The sequence below is a fragment of the Dipodomys spectabilis genome, unplaced genomic scaffold (assembly GCF_019054845.1).
Source record: "Dipodomys spectabilis isolate Male_0828 unplaced genomic scaffold, ASM1905484v1 ptg000096l, whole genome shotgun sequence".
In the NCBI taxonomy this organism is placed as follows: Eukaryota; Metazoa; Chordata; class Mammalia; order Rodentia; family Heteromyidae; genus Dipodomys; species Dipodomys spectabilis.
This window is the reverse complement of record NW_024870773.1, coordinates 16,934,153-16,961,872: the sequence shown is the minus strand read 5'-3', so window position 1 is coordinate 16,961,872 and position 27,720 is coordinate 16,934,153. Positions and strand designations below refer to the sequence as shown.

Sequence of the window (27,720 nt, the reverse complement as noted above, 5' to 3'; positions counted from 1 at the left end):
CCGGCGCGGCTCCGCTGCCAGTCGGCTGTGGGGTGAACCTGGCGGGGTGGTCTGGGTCGGAGGAGCTGGAAACTCGAGCTTCGGGCCGGGCGGCGGGATGGACGTCCTGAAATCGGAGATTCTGCGGAAACGACAGCTGGTGGAGGACAGGAACCTGTTGGTGGTGAGGACCCGGATGGTTGTGGGGCTCGGGGGTGGGCGTGGGGGTGGGGGGAGGGACGGGGGGGTGGGGGGGGACGGGGGGGTGGGGGGGGACGGGGGGGTGGGGGGGGACGGGGGGGTGGGGGGGACGGGGGGGTGGGGGGGAGGGACGTGGGGGTGGGGGGGACGTGGGGGTGGGGGGGACGTGGGGGTGGGGGGAGGGACGTGGGGGTGGGGGGGGACGTGGGGTGGGGGGGCGTGGGGATGGGGGGGAGGGACGTGGGGTGGGGGGAGACGGGGGTGGGGGGGAGGGACGTGGGGGGGGGGGCGTGGGGGTGGGGGGGCGTGGGGATGGGGGAGGGACGTGGGGGTGGGGGGAGACGTGGGGGTGGGGGGCGTGGGGGTGGGGGGGAGGGACGTGGGGGTGGGGGGGACGTGGGGGGGACGTGGGGGTTGGGGGAAGGGGTGTGGGGATGGGGGAGGGACGTGGGGGTGGGGAGGACGTGGGGGTTGGGGGAAGGGGTGTGGGGATGGGGGAGGGACGTGGGGGTGGGGGGGACGTGGGGGTGGGGGGAGACGGGGGGGTGGGGGGGGACGTGGGGGTGGGGGGGACGTGGGGGTGGGGGGAGGGACGTGGGGGTGGGGGGAGGGACGTGGGGGTGGGGGGACGTGGGGGTGGGGGGGAGGGACGTGGGGGGGGTGGCGATGCCACCGAGGGAATGGGGGGGCGGCCATGGGGTTGGGGAGAACCCCCCTCTGGGTCACCCTGGCCACCTCAGCATAGGAGACCCCAAAGTTGTGGCACCCCCTTCGCCTCCTCCCCCCAGCCCCCCATCAGTTCCCCTCCCTCCTCCTTGGTCTTCTGGCGGAGAGCCCCCGTCCTGTTAACGGTTTCCTCCCGAAGCAGGGGCAGGGCGGCCTCGGGACTCTAGGACTAGAGTTCTCTTAGTGACACACGCCATCTCTGGAGTCGGTTCCCCAGCACCAGGCTCGCTGCCGCGCTCGGTGCCTGGCACGGCTAAGACGGTCCCGAGAGGTACTGAAAGCCAGGGAGAAAGGAACGGGGACCGGGGTTCTGACCTGACTCAGGAGCGTCCGTACGCCATCCCGCTGTCTCACCGGGGAACAGTAACCCAGCGCCGCCAGTTCGGCAAGGTTTGGGTCTCAGGAGACCTCTGTACTCGTAAACATTGTTGAGTCGGGGACTTCTATGGACGGGTTATTCGTCTGTCTGTGTTTACCCGCTAATAAGTTAGAGAAACTTGAAAAATACATGTTCGCTGATCATCTGGGGAACACCGGCTAGCCAATGACAGTCGCACAAAATGATATTATTGTAGTATGCCTGAGGTTTCTAGAGCATTCTTAAGGCATTAAGGAAACTCAAGTACGCGGATGGCAGGTCTAAACTTCTCAGCACTTTTTTTTTATTCGGAAGCTGGGATTTTTTTTTTAATCATAGGCAACAAATAATGATAGCCTCATGGTGTTCAGTGGGAAACATGACCGATTATTCAAGCCCTAAGTGTAGTTTGTCAGTATCAGTTCATGATAAAATAGTACTCCGTGAAAAAAAACAACAACAGCCCATTTAGCTTTCAGCTTAGTTGCCTTTCCCTCGGGGGGGGGGGGGGTGGGGGGGGTGGGGGGGGGCTATTGTACTTTGGTATAAATGCAAAATGCTTTATGCATACTTCCTGTTTTGTCCCACAGGATATTAAAAGACTGTGGCCAAGTATCACGGCTTAATATAATTGTTTTACTATAGATTAACTCTCATCCAAACATCTGAAATACTCCAAAATCCTGCAGCCGACTTCAGTTGAATTTTCAAAACACAGTCACACTAAAACTATTGTGTAAAATTGCCTCTGATCCTGTAAAGTGTACATGGACACATGGGAATTTTGTGTTTCCCCTTCTCCAAAGTAACTTATTATGAATGTGCAACTACTGCAGAATAATTTAAGAAAGAAAAAAGCCCGTGGGATCCAGAACACTGCTGGTTCCAGGTGTTTTGAGTAAGGGCTGCTTAACCTTGATCTCTTCAAAGAGATTGTGGAGCAAAACTGGCTATCTCTGCATGTTGACAGTCCCGTGCCTCTGCCTTGATTTCTTGTCGAAGCTTACCATTTCTTACCCATAGTATTGAAAACAGCTATGGCCTCATGGTTCCTCTCAAAAGGTCTTTCTAAACCCACAGGTGTCTGAGGTCCTATGCTTTGCCAATGCTTTGAGGCCTTTGATTGATGGATGTATACCATATAAGTTAGAGTTGTTAAGTTGGTGGGTGGCAGATTTCATAATCATTAGTTCTAAAATAGTAGCCAGTTGCTGGTGGCTCATCCTGTAATCCTCGCTACTCAGGAGGTTGAGCTCTCAAAGCCAGCTTAGGCAGGAAAGTCTATGAGACTCTCTTCGCCAGTTAACCACCAAAAAGCTGGAAGTGAGCTGTGGTTCAAAATGTAGAGTGTTAGCTTTGATTTTTAAAAAAATGCTGAGGGACAGTGCCAGGTGCTGAGTTCTAGCCCCAAGACTGGCCCATTTAAAAACAACAGCAACAAAAGAACCAGCTGCGAAAAAGGGAGCTAATTAAAACACATGTGCTGGATCTGTACTTGATATGAGGGAGCACAGTGCTGTAAAGGGAGAATTGCTTTATGAAAGACTCAGCTCAACCTGTGTTTACAGAATGCACATTTGCATAATTAGGTTTGATTTAAAACAGTGTTCATAATTACTTTTAATTTTGCATCATGAACTTTTCCTAGTTGACTTTAGCTTTTAATTTAGCACTTGGTTTGGTCATATATATGTGCTGATTGTGTGTGTGTGTGTGTGTTGCAGTTGAGACTTAGGGTTGCATGTATATATGTATATGTAATTTTTTTGGTGGCATTGTAGATTGAACCTGGGGCACTGTGCATGTTAGGCAAGCATTCTCTACTGAGTTACATCCCCAGCTCGTGAAGGGTCTCTGTCGCCCCCAAAAGCAAGGTTCAAGCCCAGTATTGGCACACATGCACAAACATAAGGACTCTCTAAAATAATCAAAAAGCCAAGATGAAGGCATGGCTCAAGTGGTGGGCAACCACTTGATGGGCAATCTCCCCATCATGCCTGGCTTTTTTGCTCAAGGCTGGTTTTACCAGTGAGGCTACACTTTCCATTTCCTGCATTTGCTGGCTAATTTCTACTTTTCTACTGCGGCTGTTTTTGAACTGCAGTCATCAGATATCAGCTATAGCTAGTTTTATATATTCATGAGTCATCAGCGCCCAGCTTTACTGTAGTCTAATTTGCATTTTCCTGATAATTAGCTACGCCAAGCACTTTTCTTGTGGCTCTTATCATTTAATTGAATATTTAAATTAGATTAGTTTCTGTTTCATATTAAGTTGAAAGGCCTCCACCCCATCTCTCGGTACCTCGGTTTGAACTCAGGGGTTTGTTCTTACTCAGCGTGCTTGTTCACTCCTGACACTCTACCATGTGAGCTGTGCTTCCAGTTTGACTTTATGCTAGTTATTGGAGTCTTTTCTACTTTTGAATTTCTGGATTTCAGTCTCCTGATGAGCTAGAATTATAGACTTGAGCCACCAGCACCCAGCTATCATATGATACGATTGGTTATTTCCTTCTGTTTTTCTCCCTCTGTCATTTCCCCACCTGTACCCTACCCTCCCTCCCTCCTCCTCCTCCCTTTTCTTTCTAAATCGTCTTGTGGAATCTTATTTTTAAAGTAGTTTTGGCATGCAGTAACTATGTTTGTTTGTTTGTTGCTGCCCATCCTGGGCTTGAATTATTTTGCCAGTCCTGGGGCTTGAACTCAGGGCCTGGGCACTGTCCCTGAGCTTCTTTTGCTGAAGGCTAGCACTCTACCCCTTGAGCCACAGTGCCACTTCTGGCCTTTTCTGCTTATGTGGTACTGAGGAATGGAACTCAGGGTTTCATGTGTGCTATGTGAACACTATCACTAAGCCACATTCCCAGCCCTAGGCTACACTTTTAATATGCACAATTCAGTGAATTTCAACACATGTATGCATCTGTGAAACTGTCTACAGCAGAGTGTGAACAGACCCATCTCACCAGAAGTTTCCTTACATGCTTTGTAATCCCTCCTTCCCTCCTTGCAGCCTGTCCCACCCTGTCCACCCATAGCCACTGTTCTCCTTTGGTTACTTTATATTAGATAGCATGTTCTAGAATTTTATGCAAATAGAATGATTGGTTATGTTCTCTTGCTTGCTTGCTTTCATTCAGCCTATTAGATGCACTGACATCACTGAAAAATATATTGCCTTGATAGTATAAAATATGTATAGTATATAAAAATATATTCTTGATAGTTTTTTTCCATTTCCTAGAATTCATCTTGATAAATATTATTTTATGTAATCAGAAGCGCAGAAGCATTGTGCCTTTGGCTTCCTCCCCTAAGAGTATCCTCCTTTGGTCTCACTACATGTGCATACCTAGAGCTCTTGATAATGTTTGCTGTCACCATTGACTCACTGATTTTCATGTAGGCAGACGTTATGGATGATGGAGCCTTCACGAGCTTAGACCTGTGAATCCTCACTTTTATCATCTAGAGAGTACAACTTGGATAGAATCCAAGAATAACATTTATAAAGCAGGGTTATAGGGTCTCACCAGGTTTCCTAAACAATATTTTCAGATGTTCTGATATTTAACGCCTAGTAAATTAGGTGTGTCCTATGGAATTGAGACAGTTCAATGAGACATTCATGGACAGTGGGCCCTGGCCTTGGCAGTCCTTTCGGGGAGTACCCCAATGGAGTTGGCAAACGTATTTGAAATATGATGATTGTAGAACACATAGGAAAAAAGAATAATTTGAGATGCTGAATTTGGGGTGTCTGGGTACAGAGGACCACACCAAAAGCTTAAGAACCAGAGTTCTGGCTCTGCCTCTGTCACTCAGCAGTCTTGCCCAGTTCTTAGAATGTTGCCTGATCTCATTCTCAATTTTCTTAACCTGTAAAAGGGGATAGTTCCTTAGTAGTTTCATACTGTCAGTTCCTTATCAAATAGCATTTCTGCCTTTTGTTTCTGGCAAATTGTGTTTGCTGTGTGGTTGATAAGTGTATAATGTTTATTGAGTTAATGAGTGAACTTTGTTTACACGAAAACAGTTGTCTAATGGGCTCTATATATTCTTTCCCTAACCCACATAACTAGCAAAAGGGACATGTTTTTATGTCACCAACATATATTCATATCCAACAAAATTAAATTATTTGATATAAATTCACAGTCATATATGCCAATCAATTTATGTATGTTTTTGTGTTTGCAGTTGGTTTGTTCAAATCAGATCCACACAAAATTAACTAATTGCATTTCTATATCAGGACTTCTTTCCTTTTAATCTAGAATATTTTCATTCCTCCAGCTTCCCCTTTTTGTCCCATGAAATTAATCTGTTGGAGAGGCTAAAACTAACCCAGTGTCCTGGGTTGATTTGATTGCTTCCTGGTGTTGTCTTTCCTTACTCCTTTATTCTCTACCTTTGAGAAGAGTATGTCATAGATGCTGCTGTCTCCTTCTTGTGATTTTCATAGGCTGGGCATAATATTTTACTGACAATTAGTGTGGATTCAGGTGCTGGTAACTGGTTCTTGCTCTTATTGTCACCCTCAAACCTTTGTCCTAAAATAGATTTAGCATTTGTACAGAGTTGCTACCTGAGTGAGTGAACGTTGGAACTACAAGATACTAAAGACATGTGAGATAATATTGAGGTTCTGTTATCATTAGTTTACAAAGTTGGGAAGTGTCTATTTGAGTAGAGTCATCAATGGAATAATATCCAAGAGGCAGAGCTGCACATAGCTTGTAAATTGGGCTGTAGATTTCACAGTACAGGTATGTAAAGTACTAACATTTTTAGCCTGGATCAGACTCTCAGATCTCTGTTACTTAACATCAAAACAAATCAAGCAAAAGCCTTGGATTCACTAACAACATTTGGTATCAATATTATTTTAACAATGAATTGATAACTAAAATTCTAAGACACAAAAAGGGTTTAGGGATATCCTTGGAACTCTTTTTTTCAAAAGTTGCCTATATCTGCCCAAGTTATGTTGGTTTTGGTTATGAGTAAAACATTAAAACACAATTTTATGGTACATAATCCACTTGTAGAAATTTTCTTTCAACTTAGACCTTAGGAAATTATGAACATTTGGAAAATATTACTGGTTCTTTGCTGAGTTGGACAAACATAGTCAAGTGATAGTTTGAGGAAAATACTTGCACATCTGTTTCACATCCATGCCAATACCCACTTCAGGTTACAGAGACCGTAGAACCAAAAAGCAAGAAATTTTTGTAAAACTTAGGAGTTATCAAAAGCTTTCCAAAGCACTTGAGGACTATGGGACATTAAATTTGCCCAAGGATATATTATTAACCTTCTTGTTTCCTTTAATAGGAAAATAAGAAATATTTCAAGAGAAGTGAACTTGCAAAAAAAGAAGAGGAAGCTTATTTTGAAAGATGTGGCTACAAGGTAAGAATGCCAGTTTTTTATGTTAAATTATATGTTTCTGAGTTTATTATTGTACAGTTGATAAATGACAAAATTATTGATCTCTGTTCAATTTATTAATGTTATACATTAGCCTATAAGTGAGAAGCCATCTGGAGAGGTATGAGTTTTTGCCTTTGCTTTTTAAAAATACATCTCGAGTTCAGGAAAATACATGCATGACTTCTGGCTTGGATTGGTTTGGCTTTTTGTGGACAGCATGAAGTGGCTTGAGATCAAAGCTGGATCTGCAACTGCCTGATTTCCATCTCCACACCTCTCCTCTCCCCACCTCTCCCACAAGAGTTCAAAGCACTTTAGTCACTCAGCAGCAGTGACACTGGCAGCGGTGATGTCCCTGCTTTCTCCTGAATATTTTAAGCCATTGATTTTGTTTGCAGTGATGGTAAATTCCTTTGGGGCCCTAAGTACTGCTGCCTAAACTACAGCATACTGTACATTAATATGCTTTTGTGTTAGAATAAGGGATAGCATTTTATAGTTATGATAGTCCATTGGTTGAGAACAATTTTGAAATACTGTTTAGAAACAGATGACTTGTCTGAAAGACTTTGCTTGTGTATTTTAGAAGCAATGCTGAAATGATCTTTGACATTAGTTGATATCGTACTGGGGTTTTTATTGGGAGGGGTTACTGGTTGTAACCTCCCATATGGAGAAGCCATGTTTGAGATCTTAGACAACTAGATCTAGTCTAATAATCTGAACTCACTGTCATGAGAGTCTACTGAAATACTTACGCTGAACCCTAATTTGAAATCAACTTTCTGCTTGTGAAACATCGATATAAAATTAACATTCTTGTGCATGTAGTGGGCAAAGTCCTGGAAATTAATTTATGTGACACAGCATTTCTAAAAGGACGCATGAGGAATGCAAATGGTATGCAGATGCACTTAGCTTCATTTTGTAGTGCTGGAAAAGGGCAAGTAGTAAAGAAGCATGGGTTAGATTTCTGGCAGCTGTGTTCTGTTAGTTTTCCGTGGATGTATTTATTTCATTTGCTTTTAGTTTAGGAAGTTAAAATGTGTTTTATGTAAATAACTATTAGGTAATCAGCCAGAAAGAAAAGTCCTTGTATTTTGCTTGTCCGACCACTATTATATAATTCAAGCTTATTATAAGTTTAGTCTGCTGACTTGTCACATTCCCAGATCTCTAACATTGAACCTTTTCAACTTTTTTGCTAAGGTAGGAAGATAATTCTGCCCCACGTGAATAGTCTCAGGGAGTGGGTAGGCTTCTTTTATATATTGGAAAGCAATGAAGCAGAGTAATTACTGTGGAGGGATTGCTTGCAACTTTGAGTCCAGCTGACAAAAATCTCTTTCATCCTTGTCCTACAGCTGTCAACTGCCACTGTGTAATTCAAAGTGTTTTTAGTTTGGAGATTTGGATTACAAACTTGAAAATTAAGCACAGTTTTTTGTTTTTTCTAAAGATGTATTTAATATTTTCTTTTTGGTAATGGTAACAATATAGTATTGCACAATCCCTTTTCCTTTATAAGAGTGAGTTACCATTTTTATGACTTGGTCATGGGTGCTGTCCCTGAGCTCTTTATTTCAATGGTAGTGCTCTACTACTTTGATCCACAGCTCTACGTCTGGTTTTCTGGTAGTTAATTGGAGATAAGAGACTCACAGGACTTTCCTGCTCGTGCTAGCTTCAAACCATGATTCTCAATTCTTAGTCTCCTGAGTAGCTAGGATTACAGACATGAGCTACCAGTGCCTGGCAGTTCTTTTTACTTTGATTTAATCTCAATGTCAGTCAGTTATGGTAAATACAACTTTAACCATAAACTGTAGAATCATGAATTAAATAATTTTAACCAAATGCTTTTCTTAATTGAATGAGTTTCTTTCTTTACTGTTGATCTTTGGTGGTGTTTTGAATCTGGCTCCTAGAATTGAGTGGCTAAATTGGAAACCATGAGTCAATATGCAGTGGGGCTCACATTAGTTTTCCTAATCTGTGACATGGACTGCTACTCAGATATGGAAAACATTGAAGAGCTTTTTCCTTGAGGTTTCATATGCAAAGTCTATCCACTCTTTCTTTGACTGACATACAAAGAGCTGCCATTTTTCATTTTCCTATAAATATAGTTCATACCTTGGTTTTTGGCCAGTTCTGTATAGCATGGAGAAGTTTTCTGTACGTCTGATAACAATTTCTCTGGGGTTGGAAGAATCCTTTTCCAAACCAAAATAAGGAAAAAGCTTGAGTTGGAAGTTTCACAGATTTCTGGTGGAAAGCAATTTTTTAGTCTTCATTTTAACACTCGCAGCAATCAACACTGTAAAGTTTCTCTCCGAGGAGAAGCAAATTGATTGTTGTAAAGAAGTGTACCTAAAATAGAAGCCAAGGAGAAAGTGAGTGCAGATTTCAGCCTTATTGAGTTTGATTTTGGAAACCACTATAGTAATGCCACGTTTATAGCAAGAGTGCTTTCTCTGCGTGCATGCTGTCTACTTGCGATGTTCCTGACTGAAATGGATGCATTTACTAAGCTCTTAAAAGCATGTACAACTATTAGGATTAGGAATTTTTTCCTTAGAGAAACATGTAGAATACATTTAGTATTTAAACATGCTTAATTTTTGTGCATAGCTAATGTGGTGATGACATTAATTGTATTTTAAAAACTGAACTTTATTTCTTTTGGCAATTAATATAGATACAACCTAAAGAAGAAGACCAGAAACCACTAACTTCATCAAATCCAGTATTAGAACTTGAACTGGCTGAGGAAAAATTACCCATGACTCTTTCTAGGCAAGAGGTAGGTTAATATTACAAGCATTAGGTGGACAAAAAGAAAAATAGTGTTTGCCTAAGTTATATGTTATTTCCCATACAGGAAAGCTAACCCCCAAACCCCTGTAGCTACAGTTTTCTTCATGCGCTACTACATTATTCTCTGCTTGTTTTTTAGTAGTGGTATCTTCCAAGCATAAACTTTAAATAATGAACAAATGCATTCTAAGTAAATATAAATTCACCTAATATACTTAAATTATTTTTATGTAATTTTGCTAATTATTCTCTTTATCTGCTTCATCTTTCCAGATCAACTACAGAGATTTACATATTTTTAATGTTTTTACTTTCAACTTTCTGTCACTAGAATTGAACATGTTTTTGTTTTCCATGGTCATTAATGTTTCTTTTTTTTCTGGAATCTTTTTTTCATATGTGGAATCTAGTTTTTTTTTTTTTAATCTGAATCTATATCTCCTCCTCCTCCTTCTCTCCTCTCCTTCCTCTTCTCCTCTTCCTCTTCTTCTACCTCTTCCTCCTCTTCTCCTCTTCTTCTCTTTTCTGTGCTGGTATTGGGTCTAGAGCACGGCAGCTCAGGGATGGTGTCCAGGCCCTGAGTTCAAGCCCCAGGACAGATGTGACCCTCCCCTCCTTAATTATTATTCTTCTTCAGTTTTTTTCTTTTTATTAATTTCATTATTGTAAAGATGCTGTACTCTGAGGGGTTACAGTTACATGAGTAAGAATGAGTACATTTCTTGTCAAGCAGTGTTACCCTCTCCTCTGTTTTTCTCCTATCCCTTCCCGTACCCCACCTTCTACCCCCATACCAAAGTTGTAAGGGTTATTTCCAATATAGTGTCTTGTGAGTATCATTGTTACAATGGTTCATCCTGTGTCCTTGTTTCAGCATTTTGTTAATTGTCCTTCCCCTCCCCAAATTAGATAAATGTCCTCAATTATTTTTGTTACCTTTAAGTAGTTGTACAAAAGATTTTCAATTCAGCATGTCAGTTTGTAAGTACAGTGCATCTTGATCGGTGTCTCTCCTATTTCTCCCAACCCCCACCCATCCCTTCAATTTTCTTGGTTCTAAGAGACAAGTCATAATTATGTAAAATGAGAACCAAAAGTTAATCCTTTTTCTTATATTCTGATAAAAAGGCTCGCTTTATTTACTTTTTTTTTTTTTTTTGCATTTCTTAAACAATACAGATGGTTTATGTTAGGAGCTTGCTTTACATTTGAATTGTAGATTCATCTGTCTGGCCATTTTCTAGGAACTATTCAGTAATAAGATTTTATAGTATTGACATTTGAGTCAAGGTTTTTTTAATTAAAGTATTCTATTTTCTGCTTTGCTCCCAGTTTAGTATAATTGAAATGATTAAAATTTTTGGAGATTTTATATTCATTCAAACATGAATTTGGATAATTAGATTAGCTTTATTAAACCCACATTTCAATATTATGGTAAAATATGCAAATTATTTTGAGATGTTTAGTGTCTTTCCTGTTTTGAAAAATTAAGTAATATACTGGACATTTGTTTCTGTTTATAGGTTATCAGAAGATTGAGAGAAAGAGGAGAACCAATTAGACTGTTTGGAGAAACTGATTATGACGCTTTTCAACGTTTAAGAAAAATAGAGATCCTTACCCCAGAAGTTAACAAGGTAAGCAGTACGAAGCTAGAAAAGTAGCACAATAGCACATAAGCTACAAGAGTATAGAGCTTGGCTAATTACATGCTTATAGGCAAAAATGAAAATACTGAGTTGTCAGATTACTTCTGCTGAAGGAAGACAAGTTTTCTTCAGTTTTAAAATAGATATGTGTTTTCAGTCTAAGTTAAGTGCATATATAGAAATTTGGGGGCAAGAGTTTAGGAATAGGTTTGGGTTCCATTCCTGGATTATAGTTATTAGTATGTGATCACTTGAGTTTTAATCTAAGTCTTAAAAGTCCTCATTTGTAAAATAGAAGCAATGATACCTGGCTCCTTCAGATGTTATGAACATTGAATGAGATAATCTTTTGGAATTCCTTGTCTTCCACATGATGCATAGCAGGTACTTAGTTTTTGATAAAAGTTAGTCTTTAAGAAAATTTTTAGTTGGATTTGTTTCTTTATCTGAATGGACATTTTAAATATCTTCCTTTAAATATGCATATACAACTTAGTGATGATAGTTTTATAGATAGCATAATGTATTGATATAGAATATACCAAAAGTATAATGTGTTGATAATGTTGTGTCCTATTTTGTCAACTTCTTAACTGCATGTGGATAGAAAAATGAAGCATACATACCCTTAATGAAAAGCCATAGGTTAAAGATACATGGAAGTTCATAAGAGGTACTTTGTCTTTACTTAGGGCCTGAGGAATGATTTGAAAGCAGCTTTGGATAAGATTGACCAGCAGTATCTCAATGAAATTGTGGGTGGGCAGGAGCCTGGGGAGGAGGATACACAGAATGATCTTAAAGTGCATGAGGAAAACACCACCATCGAAGAGTTAGAGGTAATGTCTATGCTCAGCCCAGCCAGCTCCCCATTGCCTCTTTTTCCTGGGCAGAGATGGCTGAGCCAATCATTTGTCACTGCAGATCACACTGGAGTGTGCTGCCTCAGTGTTTTTCCACTGTCATTTGTTCAGATTCCTCTACCTTCTTCCTTCACAAGTATCCACTGTAATGTGTTTGATGTTTCTCCTTTTTTCTGGTGTTTGGGGAAAGCCTGCAGTATTTTATGTGCATATATTGCATGGTGGTAATTTCTATTCCCTTCCTTTTGGTTTTACTTGATTTTCTCTTTGTACTGCTTTAAGATCCATCCTTGATACTTTAGACACATTTAATTCCTTTGCTTTTAATTGTTACATGTGGCATTCATTATATTTTGATGTTTCCTTATAATGATGGGCTGCTGAATTCTTCCAGCTCCTTAACAACAAACAGCTTTGTGATAAACAATCTTATACAACTGCTGTGGTCTGAAACAGGATTGTGGAATTGTATGTGTATAGATAACTTGCCTAAGAACTGCCAAGTTGCTATCCCCATTTGTAGCACCATAGCAGTGTGCAAGGGGTTTGTGTCCTTACATTCCTGCTAACATGTGGTGGTGGGTCTAGCTTTCCAGTTTAGCCTTGTGTTGAATGTGCGATCATATGTGTAATTTTCATTAAAAAGTAGTGTTGTGTCATGTTTACCTGTAATATAATATAGCTTCAAATATTGAAAAGTGCTTAATGCAACATAAGCTGTAATTTTTGTTTCCTTTAGTTTCTGGCTCTTATACATATAGTGGTCGCTAAGAGTGAGATAATAGTTGTGAATCAAGGTTGTACTCATTTTAATGCCCCTTCTCCCAGCAGCTATCTAAAGTTTACTGAAGTAATAAGTGTAGGCAACTAGTTGTTGGTCAGAATCTTACTTCTCCCTCTTCCCCTCCCTCTCTTTCTTCCTTTTCTTTTTTTTTTTTAACAGCTTTAAATACTCAGTATGTAAGATACCCATTTCAAGTATATAATTCATTAGTTTTTAATATCTTCACAGGTTGATGCTACCATTATCATAATCTAATTTTAGAACATTTTTGTCTCTCCCAAAAAAAAATCCATTCCTAGTCACAAGCAGTAGCTTCATAAAAAGATAGCAAGCAGTTGGGCCTCAGAGGCTCACACCTGTAATCCTAGCTACTCAGAAGGCTGAGATCTGAAAATTGCAGTTCTAAGCCAGCCCAGGCAGGAAAGTCTGTGAGACTCCAATTAACCAGCAAAAATCCAGAAGTGGAACTGTGGCTCAAGTGGTAGAATGCTAATCGATAGGAAGCATACTCTCTAAATACAGATAGCAGATTAGCATCTTGATTTTTTTCCCTCCTAATGTGTCTAGAAATTTGAACAGGTTTTAAAATAAAAATAGAAGGGTGTGATAACCTTGTTTAACCTGGTGATGCTCATGTGTTCCTATTCAGTTGTGTGTTAATGAGCAGAAGTGTTGTTCCTTTCTCTTCAGGCCCTGGGGGAATCGTTAGGGAAGGGCGATGACCATAAGGACATGGACATCATCACCAAGTTCCTGAAGGTGAGTATCTTAGGTAAGGGAGGAGGGCATTTTGAACTTTCAAGAACTATTGTTTTGGGGCTATACAGGGTGAAAGGCAGGACAGGGAAATTCTGAAACATTATGTTTATATCACCACTGTGCACTTGCATGTAGCAGTTAAGGAAAATATGTATTTACTTTGTGCACACATAGTAGAATCCTAACAGCAAAATGAGCAAGATATTTGGAGGAGTTTCCTATTTTTTGTAAACACCCTAGGAAGGAGTGCAGTGGAAGGCTGCAGAGCTTTATACAAGAGTGGTGCAAATGGCCAGAAGGGAAGGACACTAGCATCAGAGAACAACACATGTGACCGTCAGCCCTGTGTGCACCTGCCTACTTGGCTGTGATGGCCAGTTCTGCCTTTGTGGTCAGCATTTCTCTCGAATGTTTTAGGTAACGCAGGCAAATCCCAGGTTCATTTCAGTATTCTCGAACAAAGAGTTCAAGAATACGAAGACATTTAGATGCCAAAAATGCTTTTACTTGTGTTGATATTTTAAATACAGAATTTGGTCATCAAGACCCTGGAATGCATTGAGGATAAGGCATAGCACTCCACAGCACTGGTGGGTGCGAACTGGGTGGGGGCCTCTCATGTAGACATGCATGCGTGCACTCCTTGGCCTTCAGAGGTGCTTTCTTTGGAAGGGTTCCAGTTAGACAGAAAACTCAGGAAGGATGGGTCACTTCCGTTTTGCATTTATTCCTTTTTTCTCCTCCATTAGTAACATCCGTTAGTGGGATTTTTAGTTGATCTGTGTGTTCTGTGTAAGAAGAAAGTCCAAATGTTACAACATACATGGAAGAATGACTACCACAGTGCATGTGGTACTATGGATGACAAATCTAGATGGGTTGATTTTTATGGTACAAATAAACCCAGTGAAAGTTTTATTTCACTCAAATAGTTAAGAAGCTTGATAGTTCTTTTTTGAGGAAATGATTTATCTTAAGGTAGGGCTGTAGTACAGTGGGAAGTTTGTGATTTGCTAAAGATACTACTTTGGAACCTATATGATAAACAAGTAGTTCATTAAGTCTTACCCTGACATTTTTAATCAGTGACATCCACTATAAGGATGAGAGAGCCTACTTTATGTTAGAATGTGCATGCACGTATTGCCCACTAGGTGGCATTGCAATCTCATGTTCCTTGTTCTTTAAACAGTTTCTTCTTGGCGTCTGGGCTAAAGAATTGAATGCCAGAGAAGATTATATAAAGCGCAGTGTGCAGGGTAAACTAAACAGTGCTACTCAGAAACAAACTGAGTCCTATCTCAGGCCACTCTTCAGAAAGCTTCGGAAAAGGGTAAGAGTTGTTTTGTGAGCTTACAAAATGAAATCAGAATATGTTAATTGGGAATAAATGCTGTTTTCACTGTCCCCAATAGTTTCCAAAGTTATTTTTTTTCTCTTCCAGAATCTTCCTGCTGACATAAAAGAGTCAATAACAGATATTATCAAGTTCATGTTGCAGAGAGAATACGTGAAGGTATATTATTATGTTGTGCCTTGAAGTTATTTTGAGCATATTTAAGTAGTGTGCATAATACAATGCTCATTTGGGATGAGAGAAGTTTACGTAGTACATTTAAGAATAAATGTTAAAGGAACTAGGAAACAAGTTGTATTTTCTATTGTTTTGTCAGCATAAAGCATTGATTACCTTCAGATCACAACTGTATTTTCTTAGTACTTTCTTCTGTTTTTGGTACCACAGAGGATTAGACTCAGGGCCTCCCAAGTGTAAGGCAGGTGCTCTATTCCTTAAACACTCCCTTACCTTAAGTTTTGTTTGTTTGTTTGTTTTCATAGTGGTACTGAGGTTTAAACTTGAGGCCTCACAGAGCCAGCCTCCACCCTGATGTTTGTTATTTTTCAGATAGGGTCTCTCTTCCTGCCTTGAGATGTGAGCTGTGCCTTGAGCCCTCCTGAGTAGCTGGGATAACAGGTGTGCACTGCTCCATCCAGGTGGTCACAGAGAAGGGGGGTCGTGTGTGTGTGTGTGTGTGTGTGTGTGTGTGTGTGGGTGTGTGTGGGTGTGTGTGGGTGGGTGGGTGTGGGTGTGGGTGCGCGCACGCGCGCGCACATGTGCACATCAGTCCTGGGACTTAAACTCAGGGCCTGGGTACTCTCCTCGAGTGTTTTTAACTCAAGTCTAGCACTCTGCCACTTGAGCTACAGCTCTACTTCTGTAGTCATTTTTAAAGTAGGTTGAAAAGTTCTTTTAAAGCATGAGTAGTTTTTAGGCAGGGCTTATTTTATGAATGAGATTACTTTCCAAGTTTATAAATGGTTGATTATAGCTTGCAACGGATTCTCCCATAGAAAGGATGTCATATAGATTTGTTTCCCAGACCTGCAATAAAAGGCCTTTTAATCTATGATATAGCTGAGCTATTGCACTGATGATAAAAGGCAATTTAGCCATGCTCAGTATTGCTTGTGTGGAAAAACAGTCCAAGGATGGCTGCCAGGACTCACTCTCACTTCTGCAGCAGTAGCAGACCCTGTGCAGGGGAATGCTGTTTTTCTTTGTTCCTGGGTGGGCTTTCCAGGGATAGCACTCTGGTGTCCAGGGCTTCTGAGGGCAGTGGAGGGCAGTCGGTTGGTATAGGGGGACAAGGAGAGAGTGCCTGTGATTGGAGTTTGAACCATGCCTCCCTAGAAGTTAGGAGAAAAGGATGTCAGCACAGATATCACAGAGCAGTGCTAGAGCCCTGGAAACTGAGAAGGCCCTGCTGGGATTTTGGGTGACCGCGTGGTTTACTTGCAGCGTTAGGCTAATGAGGGTAACAAGCCATTTTATTCCTTGTAAGAGCCAGTTCTGTCAACAGGGTTTCTCAGTTTCTGTCAGTTGCATGATACTTAGGGTAATTACATTGGACCACAGTCATCATGGCCGAAGAAAAAAGTAATCAGCTTACTCGCCTGCTGGAGGAAACACTGTTCTTGTTTTTCCTCATAGTGGTATATCAGAATCAGGTGGAAGGTTCTTGTTATTTTTTTTTTAAGGAAACTAGATATTGCTATTTTTATCAGTCAAAGTTGAATAAAAATTTATATATACAAGCTGGGTATGGTGACACACACCTGTATTCGTAGCTGCTCAGGTGGCAGAGATAGGAGCATTTAGGTTTGAGTCCACCTGGGCAGGAAGTTATTGAGAAAACCTGTCTCAAAGGACAGAGGTGGGGTGATGGGCACCTGTAATCCCATCTGCTTGGGAGGTGGAGGTTGGAGGATTGTTGTCCAAGGCTGGCTCTAGGTGAAGAACTGGAGGCTCTGAAAAATAAGGAGGCCTGAGAGGTGTAGCTTAAGTGATAGAGCTCAAACATAAGGCCCTGGAATTCATAATTTGCCTACATCCTAAACAGCACAATAAAAAAAAGCACATGAGAATCAGTGATTTAAAAAAAGTTTGTATACTGTTTAAAATTAAACTTTTCAAAATGTGTTGAGTAGAGTAAGTTCAGATGTCGTGAGTAGTGTAAATAGTCGCAACTTGTTCCTAGTGCTTATTTTTCATCAACTGAGCTCATCAATCGTATAGGTGTCTGATTTTCAAAATTAAAATCTCTTGGAGGTCTGCTTTGAAACCCACACTATCTGTCAGAATTTACTTGGCTCTTTTTTCTCTTCCTTCCTTGCAGCCAGATTTTGATTTTTAAAAGCCCTGTGTCTTTATTGGTTTAAGTGTCTTGGAAAGTGGGAGACTCGTGGGTCTAAAGAAAGAAGTCTCATCCTTTAGCCATTTGCTCGAGGGCCAGTGTTCTCTCTCTTTATACTTGTTACGGATCTTGTTGATAGTCCTAGCACACAGGCCCATTGCTTCTAGAGAGCTGCATCTGTGCAGGGCGCAGGTGGCAGCTCAGGCTAGGTGGTGGGAAATGATTGAACCTCTGTGGTCTTCGGGCTGCTCTGGAGAAGACAAGGTCTAGAGGAGACCCAAAGTAGAGTCTTTGTCACTGCATCACAATAACTGCCTTATTCCAGACCTGAAAGAATGTTTGTCTTTTTACAGCTTTCATTTCCTCCCGCCCTCCTTTTCCCCAGTGCATTTATGATTTCCAGCAGGACAATCCCATGACTCAATTTTGTGTGTGTGTGCATGTGTGCGCGTGTGTATGTGCATACATGAGCCAGTCCTTGGGTTTGAACTCAGGTCCTGAGCATTGTCCATGACTTTTGTGCTCAAGGATAGCACCCTATCACTTGAACCATAGCTCCACTTCTGTTTTTTGGTGTTTAATTGGAGATAAGAGTCTCACAGACTTCTCTGCCTGGGATGGCTTTGGTCCTCAGATCTCAGCCTCCTGAATAGCTAGGATTACAGGCGTGAGCCACTGGTGCCCTTATTTGAACAGCATAAACATTGTATCTTCAATATGCCAAAGATGTGGATGGAAATTCTGTCATAAAAGGCTGTGAAATACTTGGAATATAAATATGGAGCAAGCTGTCTTTCTGCATTTCTGATTTTCTTCAACTTTCTTTTCAGGCAAATGATGCTTACCTTCAGATGGCCATTGGCAATGCTCCATGGCCTATTGGTGTCACTATGGTTGGTATCCATGCCAGAACTGGCCGGGAAAAGATTTTTTCCAAGCATGTTGCCCATGTTTTAAATGATGAAACTCAGCGGAAATATATTCAGGTGAGCAGTTTGTAGCAGGGTTAAAGTTTGCTCAAACATTCTTTGAATTCCAAACTTGAAAGTTTCATGTGCAAGAAAAGAATTGAAATTGTTCCCTCTTATCTGGAGTTTGATTCCAAGATCCTCGCCCTCCCCAGAGTAGATGTCGACAATAAATTAAGGCATCTAAAATTTAAGGATAGTATTTTTTTTTTTTTTCTGGTTGTGGTGCTTGAACTCTGGGTCTGGGTGCTGTCCCTTAGCTCTTCAGCTCAAAGCGAACACTCTATCACTTGAACCACAGCACCACTTCTGGTTTTCTAGTGGTTAATTGGAGATGAGTCTCACAGACTTTCCTACCTGGGCTGGCTTTGAACCACAATCCTCAGATCTCAGCCTCCTGAGTAGCTAGGATTATAGGTGTGAGCCACTGGCACCTGGCTAAAGATAGTATTGAACACCAATACGTAAATTAGGCACAGTAAGAAAGTAACAAAAGCTGGGCATGATGGTGAGATCTCAAGGCCAGCCTGAGTAGTGAGTAGTGAGTCCTAGGCCAACTTGTGTGATGAGCCCACATAGTGAGACCCTGTAAATAATAGAAATAAATGAGCAGTAGTGGTAAAGTAGAACAGTTATATAGTATGCCATAGTGAATTGCCAATGTGGTCTCTTATTTCCTGTGAGGTGACACAGTTGCTCTGTGTGATGCGACTGGGGTGAAGGACACAGGCATTGTGACCACATTGGCTGCCATTGCCCTGATACATTTAGGCCTTGACCATGCTGGTTGACTGTGGGTAACTGGTGCAGTACACAGTGGAGCACAGGCCGGGCGAGCACTGTGTAAATACACAGGACGTGGCGTGATAGGGTGAAAATCCCTGTAGAGGAGCACTTGCATTTAAGACACCTTCATCGAGAAAGGAACCTTTCCATTTTCCTTCGTGATAGAGGACAGGACCAAGTGTTGGGCCTTAGTTACCTTAGCACTAAACATATTGCAGTTGTTTGTGTATTTTGGAAAAAAAATATGTATATTAGCAAGTTAAGTTTATCAGAGAAATGTTGGAGTGTGGAAATTCAGTTCAGGTCTTTTACAGTACATTGTTTTTTATAAGTTCCACTTTAGACCCAGGGTCACTAAAAGTTTCAAAGTGACCCATCTGTTTGAAAGAGGAATGAAGAGACTGATCAACTTATATGGTCATTTTTAAAGTCATGTATAATCATAATTCTGTATTTACATTACTAGGCCCAAAGAATTAGTAGTTCAGTTTTCTTGAAGTTATACATAGAAACATGTTTGCACTGTTGTTGGGCCAAACTTTTCTGAAAACTTGATGGAAAAAAAAATAAACTAATCTAGCTTTGCCAAATTGTCATAAATCCAGATTATGTCTGAATAATGATGTTTGCTGGATGGTTATTCTAAAACTTGGAGATGATACTCTGAAAGTTTACTTGGGATTTGAAATTCACTTACTTGCATAAAGTTCTTTCAGATTTTATGCCAGAGAACAGTCATTACCATATTCATGAGTTTTCTTCTTCTTCTTTGTATTTCAGTTCCAAGTGTTGGATGTTAATTTGTGTCACGCTTTATGCCTTATTCACATATATTAGCATTTTAAGATGCAATTTTAGTGTGAGTTGTAGACATTTTAGAGTTCAAGTACAATTTTACAAAATTGAGCACATTTCCATTCCTTAATAACCCCAACTGACTGTATTAAAGGCAGAAACTTTAAGTTGGGGAAAAAAAATTAGTTTGGCTTTAACAATGGAATAGAATTTCAAGGATTGAATTTATCAATTATGTTCATCTATACTACGAACAAAGCCATAATGTATAAAAGTTCATATAATTTTCTTAAAAACATGATTTACTTTTATAAATATATGATTTTCATTTCTCCTAGATTGACTTTATGTTTAAAAATACCTTGGCATTTATTTAAGATTTTTTTTTGGGGGGGGGGGGCTCCGGTGGTGGGGCTGAACTCTGGGCCTGGGCGCTGTCCCTCAGCTCATCAGCTCAAAGCTAGTGCTCTACCACTTGAGCCACAGCGCTTTTTTCTTTTTGCTTATGTGGTGCTGAGGAATCGAACCCAGGGCCTCAGGCATGCAAGGCAAGCGCTCTACCACTGAGCCACCTTCCCAGCCCTTATTTAAGATTTCTGAAGGTTTTTTTTTTTTTTTTTTAATTTTTAGAAGCTGTGCAGTGAACTATCTTCCCTCTATTTTTTAATTAATGTCCTTTGGCACTTGTTTTTAAGACACTACAAGAAGAAAATAGAAACCTTGCAATTTTCATATTTGATAAAGTACTATGCGTTAATTTGGCATTGAAATAAAATTTTCTACTAAAGACATACATTTTTATCCTTTTTTTTGCCAAGTTAATTAGGGAAAACTGGTGAGCATCATATAGTGTGTGTGTGTGTGTGTGTGTGTGTGTGTGTGTGTATGTGTGTGTGTATTTGGGTTGGTCTTGGGCTTACACTCAGGTCCTTGGCACTGTCCCGGAACTTTATTTTGCTCAAGGCTAGAGCTCTACCACTTGAGTCACAGCTCCACTTCTAGCTTTTTGGGAAATTTATTTGGAGACAAGAGTCTCACTTTCCTGTTTGGGCTGGCTTTGAACCAAGATCCTCAGATCTCAGCCTCCTGAGTAGCTAGGATTACAGGTGTGAGCTACTGGTGCCCAGCTTTGAATATACTATATCTGAAATTTATAAAATTATTTAACATAGTCTCAGAAATAATATTTGTGGATAAAACAGGTAGACTCATCCTACTGAGCAAGGGAAACCTTGTAGCACTTAATAATGAGTCTGTGCTCCATGGCTGAATGCCATGTAGCTTTAATACAGTCCTGACTTAACATTCTTGTAACTGACTTGGGTGACTTGCAGAAGTTGTTTTATCAGATTTGCTGAGAACAGGAGACTAAGAGGGATAAAGAAGTGTGTTAATGTGGAAAAGACATTGACATTCCACAAGTTCTGATAGACTAAGAGACTTTTTTGGTTGGTTTGTTTTTGTGGTGATAGGGATTGAATCCAGGGCTTTACAGATGCTAGACATACTCTACTACTAAGCCACAGCCTAGCCCTAGAGAAGGGTAAATTTAATAGCAAGGATGACCATAAGGAAATTTAGATCCTGCTTGCTTAAGTGTACAATTTGAGTAGTGGGCTTTAAGAACCAGGGAAGCTGGGCGTTGGTGGCTCATGCCTGTAATCCTAGGTGCTCAGGAGGCTGAGAGGAGGATATACAGTTCTAAACTAGCCTGGGCAGGAAAGTCTGAGAGACTCTTATCTCCAGAAAACTGGAAGTGGCACTGTGGCTCAAGTGGTAGAGTACTTGCCTTGAGCTGAAGAGCTCAAGGATAGCATCCAGGCCCAGAGTTCAAGCCCCATGACCAACAAAAATAAAGATCAAGATTATTCAGTGGACTAAATGAAATGCATTAGAACTGGTAGCATGAACATGGCCTCCAGGAAGGTTAGAGGTAGCTTTCACTCATTCTTGGTAGATTTTGCAGGACAAGAACTAATTCACTGTTGTGTCCTGAGGCTGCAACAGTATGGGGTTGACAGAGGTCCCATGAAGTATTTGTTGATTGGATAAAAATTCTGTAGCTCCAGAGCATTGGCAGTCTTGTTCTTTTTCTAGTGTTGAGAGTGTTGGTGGACTCTGGGCAAGAGATCTGTGGACATGGCAGAGCTTTCTAATTGGGAGAGGGTTCAGCTTTCCCAGTACAACCAAGGACCTGTTGAGGTGTAGGGAGGCAGATTGAGTCAGTATAAGGAAAAACTTTTGAAAATCTTTTTATCTTGAGATACAAGAAGTTGAAAAACAGTATGATGCAGGTTTGGGGGCTTTTTTTGTTTTTGTTTTTTAACTTAAAATTGTTTTATTATAAAGATGCTGTACAGAAGGGTTACAGTTACATGAGTAAGGTAATGAGTACATTTCTTGTCCAACATTGTTACCTTCTTGTTTTTGTTTTTTGTTTTGGTGCCAGTCCTTGGGCTTCAACTCTGGCCTGGACTCTGTTGTTGAGTTTTTGTCCTCAAGGCTAGCACTCTACCACTTGAGTCATAGCTCCACTTCTGGCTTTTTAGTGGTTAATTGAAGAGTCTCTCAGGTTTGCCCCAGCTGGCTTTGAACCATGATCTCAAGATCTCAGCTCCTGAGTAGCTAGGATTACAGGTGTGAGCCGCCAGTGCCCAGCATGATGCAGCTTTTTAGTAGGCAGAATTGTCCATGGTGGGGGTAGGACTGCCACAGGAGATGGAGGAGATCATGGCCATGTCATGTTTGTAGGCATTGAATTAGCTGTGACCCATTTGGCCCCAGTGGTCCTTAAACCTCTGATTGTTCTCTGCCAGTTTCCCTAGAACTTACTGTGGGAAAAACTCAGTGCCCACAACAGACAGATAATAAGGGAGCTAAGTTTTAAGACCCCATGGTGAGGTAGGTCTTTTTCTGCTAACATAATACTCATTTTCTTCTCAATGCTACTGTAAGGAAACAGGCTATGCAAGCTCAGTACTAAGCTATAGATAATGCTTAGTTTCTGAGTGATGGAGTTGCTTTATTATTTTGTAACTTTGTAGTAATAGGGTTCAAATGTGGTTAGATACATTTTCTTTTTGATGAGAAGTTGAAGTCTTTTTTTTAAAATACATACTCAGCTGAGTGCAGTGACTCAGGCTTGTATAAGCAGTCCTAGCTACTCAGAAGATAGAGATCAGGAGATTGCTGTTTGAACCTTGCTAGAGCTAAAAAGAAGCTTGAGAAACTCCATCTCAGTCAATGGCTGGGTACAGTAGAGCAAGGAGGGGCAAGGAGAAATATACATAGAAGGATCACAGTTTTGGGCCAGACTGGGCATAAAATGAGACCCTTCCCTTAAAATAGCCAATGGAGAAAGGGGTTTGAAGCGTGGGTTGAAGTGATAAAGTGCCTGCCTAGCAAGTGTGAGGCCCTTGAAACTTCATTCAGTACTGGCATGCACACGTGTGTGTGTATGCACACACACACATCTATAGTTTGCTGCCCTCTGGCAAATGTAAACAGATCTCTTATGTGATGATGCTGTTAAGAAGTCATCATGGAAATAACTTTTAAAATACACATCAAATACTGTAGTGCTTGGAGTGGTAGAGCACGGTGATTGTGGATATGTGTAGCATATATGAAGTGTAACATAAACTCATCCAGAACTTCATGTCAGTTCCCAGCCTCAGCCTGCCTGCTCTCACCATAAGTAACTGCTACTCTGACTCACGTCATTATTGGTATTGGTTAGTTCTGCCTGTTCCTGGGCATATTACATAAAAGGATTTGGGGATATGTAGAATAGTCATCTGAAATGTAGACAATATTTGTTTTTTAAAGAAGGTAGAAAACAATTCAAGAAGCTATTTCACTGAAACATGTTTTGGCTTTTACACATACCTATCGGTTTAAACTATGGAAGTTGTTTGATGTGTTTCTCATGGCAATTAAATATTCCAAGGAGAGGGTTTCTCACCATGCAGATCAAAGATGTATAGCTTACAGCTATGCACATATATACATATATATACACACGTATATATAGCTCACCTCAGTGCTAGGTTAGTGACTTCAGGATTTGTTCATTCTGTCCAAAACATTTGTAATTATGGGCCCAGATTTGGGGAAAGCTCCCTTTACACAGATTAGAAGAAGTTCTTATTTAGAGACGGTAATTCATTCATTTCTAGACACCTCTTGGACATTGCTTACTTGTTGGAGAAAAGGCAAAGAAGAAGTAGTGAAATGCTCATCACAGGGCTGTGGGCCCTCCAGAGCTCCTCAGCCTCTCCCTGGCCTTGTTCTGTGATTTCGCTTGTCCTCTGGTTGCTTCCTATTGGGTAGGCAGTGAGAGGGGACTGGAAGGTTACGTGGTATTAGGAAAACAAGTTTGGGTTCTTTTCTTAATTCTTTGCTGCAGCCTCCCTGCGGTTGCCCGCACCCCTCTGCCCAAGGCCTTTGGTCCTTTTAGGTGACTGTCTTCTCTATGGTTATCCTCCACTCTCCCTCACCCTTTCAGAGCCCGCGCTAGCCACCGCTTTCCAGGAGTGCTACCTCTGGGAACGAACTGTACTGTTCTTTGTCTGAAGTCCTGTCCGCTCCTTTGTAAAAGTCTTGGAAGTGTTATCAAATTACTGTTTGAGTATGTCCTTTTTTTCCTGCTGTGCACTCCTGGCATTTAGAGACTAATTGATGTATATACTGTGCTAAACAGATTCCTTTGGGGATTAGAACATGAAAGAATATCCCAAGTTTTTCTTCAACTCCCAACTACAAAAGCAAAAAAGCCTTTACTATTTTTTTTCTGGCAAGTTTTCAGAAACCTTATATTCTGTAGTAAAGACAATATTACAACCTTTTATGTCAGTTTGGTCCATTTATCTCAGGGTGGTTTTTTGTTTGTTTGGTTTTTGTCCATTGTGGGCCTTGAACTCTTGGCCTAGGTGCTGTCCCTGAGCTCTTTTGCTCAAGGCTAGTGTTCTACCACTTGAGATATAGTACCACTTCTGGTTTTCTGGTGGTTAATTGGAGATTAGAGTCTCAGAGACTTTTCTGCCCAGGCTGGCTTTGAAGCGTGTTTCTTAGATCTCAGCCTCCTGAGCAGTTAGGATTACAGCACCCAGCTTATATCTTAGGTTTTGATGGAGCTCTTCTTACAACATTTGCCAACTTCATTTATCCATGAAACATTTGCAAATTTCTAGTATGACCCTGAATTATCAAAATCAGTACACAGAAACATTCCTACAATAAATGATCACATCTTGATCCACAATCATTCATTGTTACTGGTAAGAGAGTTCCTCACGCATCAGTGTTTAGATTACATGTCATACATTCATAGGTCAGGTGGCTTTGTGCTGCAGCCATTTCCTTTAGTGGCCAGGTGTTGCATGATGAGATCTACCCTAACTTTGTTTTTTTCAGAGTATTAAGCCCAGAGTTTTAAGAGAAAAATACTGCTAGCATTTGTCTTTTACATATTAGCCCCTTTTAATTTCACAGAACATTATTATGTTGTGCAACCATATTTTGAGCCATGTGGATCTTTTTTCATCTGTAACTTAATTGTGAGGAAATGGACATTCAATCTTCAGCTGTGTGCTGGAAATAAAAAGACCAGGTTGCTTCTACTGTGGAAGCTTGGCATTGAAATAAGTGAGTCTTCCCCCAAATTAGAGAAAAGGAATAGAAAGGGCGATTCTATTATCCTTCTTATTAGTGGTGCTAGGAATTAGAAGATAGAGAAGTTCCTTTGAAATAATGAGGGGAGTATGTCCAGTTCTCTTCCAGTAAATAATACCCTAATTTTTAGAAACCTTCAAAGAAGTAACTTCAGTGGTTTGTTTATAGATTGGATAGTTTAGGCCCACGATTGTTGGAATCTAGTTGACAAAGGGTGAATTGTTACATGTAGTTGACCCACTTTTACTGCTCTAAAACATTCCATTGCGAGCATATTAAATGCATTCATGCAGTCTTCTATATGGATGGAAATTTAGGTTGTTTCCAAATTCTTTGCTTTTGGGCTGGGAAGGTGGCTCAGTGGGAGAGCACTTGCCTTGCATGCATGAGGCCCTGGGTTTGATTCCTCAGCACCACATAAGCAAAAAGAAAAAAGCCGGAAATGGTGCTGTGGCACAAGTGGTAGAGTGCTCGCCTTGAGCTGAAGAGCTGAGGGACAGCGCCCAGGCCCAGAGTTCAGGCCCCACGACCGGACCCAAAAACCAAACTCTTTGCTTTTTGCTTATTTGTTTTGCTAGGATGAAGAACATTGAACATTTTTGTATGTATCTCGAAGTGCATGTGAATAAACTTTACTGGGGGTACACTTCTCACTGGGATTGCTGGGGATGGCCTGTCCCGATGACAAACTTAAGGGAAGCCAGTTAGTAATAGTGCATGCATCATAACCACTTCATTCTCTTTATGTTTGTAGGGATTGAAGAGGTTAATGACCATTTGCCAGAAACACTTTCCTACAGATCCATCGAAATGTGTGGAGTATAATGCACTATGAGATCTCTGCAGTGTTCATGTGGCACTGAGAAACCTAAGGAGGCGGGACCAGACTTCTGTCATTACCAAAGGGAATAAAGGAAGAGCACAGTGGACTTGCCTGTCTCAGAGTTCCACCTGATACAATTCTTGATCAGTTTGAAAACTGTTGGCTTTCATGTGGTTCCTGACTATACACCAGTTTTCATGTCTTGCTTTCATTGTAATCACTGAAAAGTTCATTTTTAAAGACTTTTCCCCACATTTTAAATGTGTAGACAGCAGTAACAGAAGGGGGTTTTGAATGATCTTTTCCCATGTGACCTGAAAATTATGGTTAGATAATTAGAAACACTTGAGTATGGATTTAAATCTTTCTGTAAAATATGATAAATTGCACATTGCCTTTTATGTAGTATTTATAGAAAATATTTTTATATGTGGAGACACTGAGTGAAATTTTATAGTCTTTAAATGTTTCTGAGTTTTTACCATTTTGCAGGAGAATGTGAATGCAAATGTTACCGTTAAGGGCTGGGAAGGTGGCTCAGTGGTAGAGCGCTTGCCTTGCATGCCTGAGGCCCTGGGTTCGATTCCTCAGCACCACATAAGCAAAAAGAAAAAAAGCCGGAAGTGGCGCTGTGGCCCAAGTGGTAGAGCACTAGCCTTGAGCTGAAGAGCTGAGGGACAGAGCCCAGGCCCAGAGGTCAGGCCTCACGACTGGACCTAAAAAAAAAAATGTTACCGTTAACTCATATTTTTCATTTATTTTCTCTCCTTGCAGATAGATTAACAGCCAGTAGCAGTTTGAGAAACAAAACTGGTATATTATACTAACCACATATGCAGTGAGCGCCTGTGCAGCAGGGGGAGGAGTGGGGAGCAGAGCCTGCTGAGAAGGCTGGCTTGTGAGCGCCATGGAGGAGGAAGTGCCAGGACTGATGCCACCACCTGTGATGACTGTGTTCTGGCAGTGGTCTTCCAGAAAGTGAGGCCTTGTTCTAGAACTTCCACGGTGTCATACTTGGATCATTGTGATCCATCACTGCCTTCACTTTGTCATTGAGAAGACTGAGTGAATATAGTCATGTGGGTTAAGAGGCTGCAGAATGGCAGTATCTGAGAGTATCCAAAGTCAGAACTCCCCAGCTGTGTGTTTCAGCACCTTGTGCTGACAGTGGAGGCTGTGGACAAGCCTCAGCTCCTGGTCTCACAGTGAGGTGCCAAGTACACACCCAGTACCGCAGCTGTGTTTCAGATAAATGCTGAGATCGGAGCTCAGCCAGTGCTTGCTGTGTCTTTCAGGAACCCCATGCCCCCAGTAGCAGCAGGATCACCATGGTGGAATGAGCGGCAAGGACGGGAATGAGGAGATGGTGAGGCTTTTCCCAGAGTTGAGACCCAGA

General features: G+C 41.2%; 1 protein-coding gene across 1 annotated transcript; it reads left to right on the top strand.

The window, feature by feature from the left end:
- Prpf18 (pre-mRNA processing factor 18) lies at window positions 1-26,789 on the top strand. The gene is made up of 10 exons (XM_042686234.1): window positions 1-163; window positions 6,608-6,685; window positions 9,408-9,512; window positions 11,053-11,166; window positions 11,871-12,017; window positions 13,516-13,584; window positions 14,777-14,917; window positions 15,029-15,100; window positions 18,110-18,265; window positions 26,256-26,789. The coding sequence occupies exons 1-10, from the start codon at window positions 98-100 to the stop codon at window positions 26,334-26,336; spliced, it is 1,029 nt and encodes a 342-aa protein (XP_042542168.1). The 5' UTR covers window positions 1-97; the 3' UTR covers window positions 26,337-26,789.
- Window positions 26,790-27,720: the final 931 nt, after the last annotated feature.

Bases quoted from the DNA above. Each gene is read 5' to 3' on its own strand.
- Prpf18 (XM_042686234.1), top strand. From the start codon at position 98: ATGGACGTCCTGAAATCGGAGATTCTGCGGAAACGACAGCTGGTGGAG. The intron at 11,167-11,870 runs GTAAGCAGTACG...GTCTTTACTTAG, and splicing joins TTACCCCAGAAGTTAACAAG to GGCCTGAGGAATGATTTGAA. The intron at 14,918-15,028 runs GTAAGAGTTGTT...TTTCTCTTCCAG, and splicing joins TCAGAAAGCTTCGGAAAAGG to AATCTTCCTGCTGACATAAA.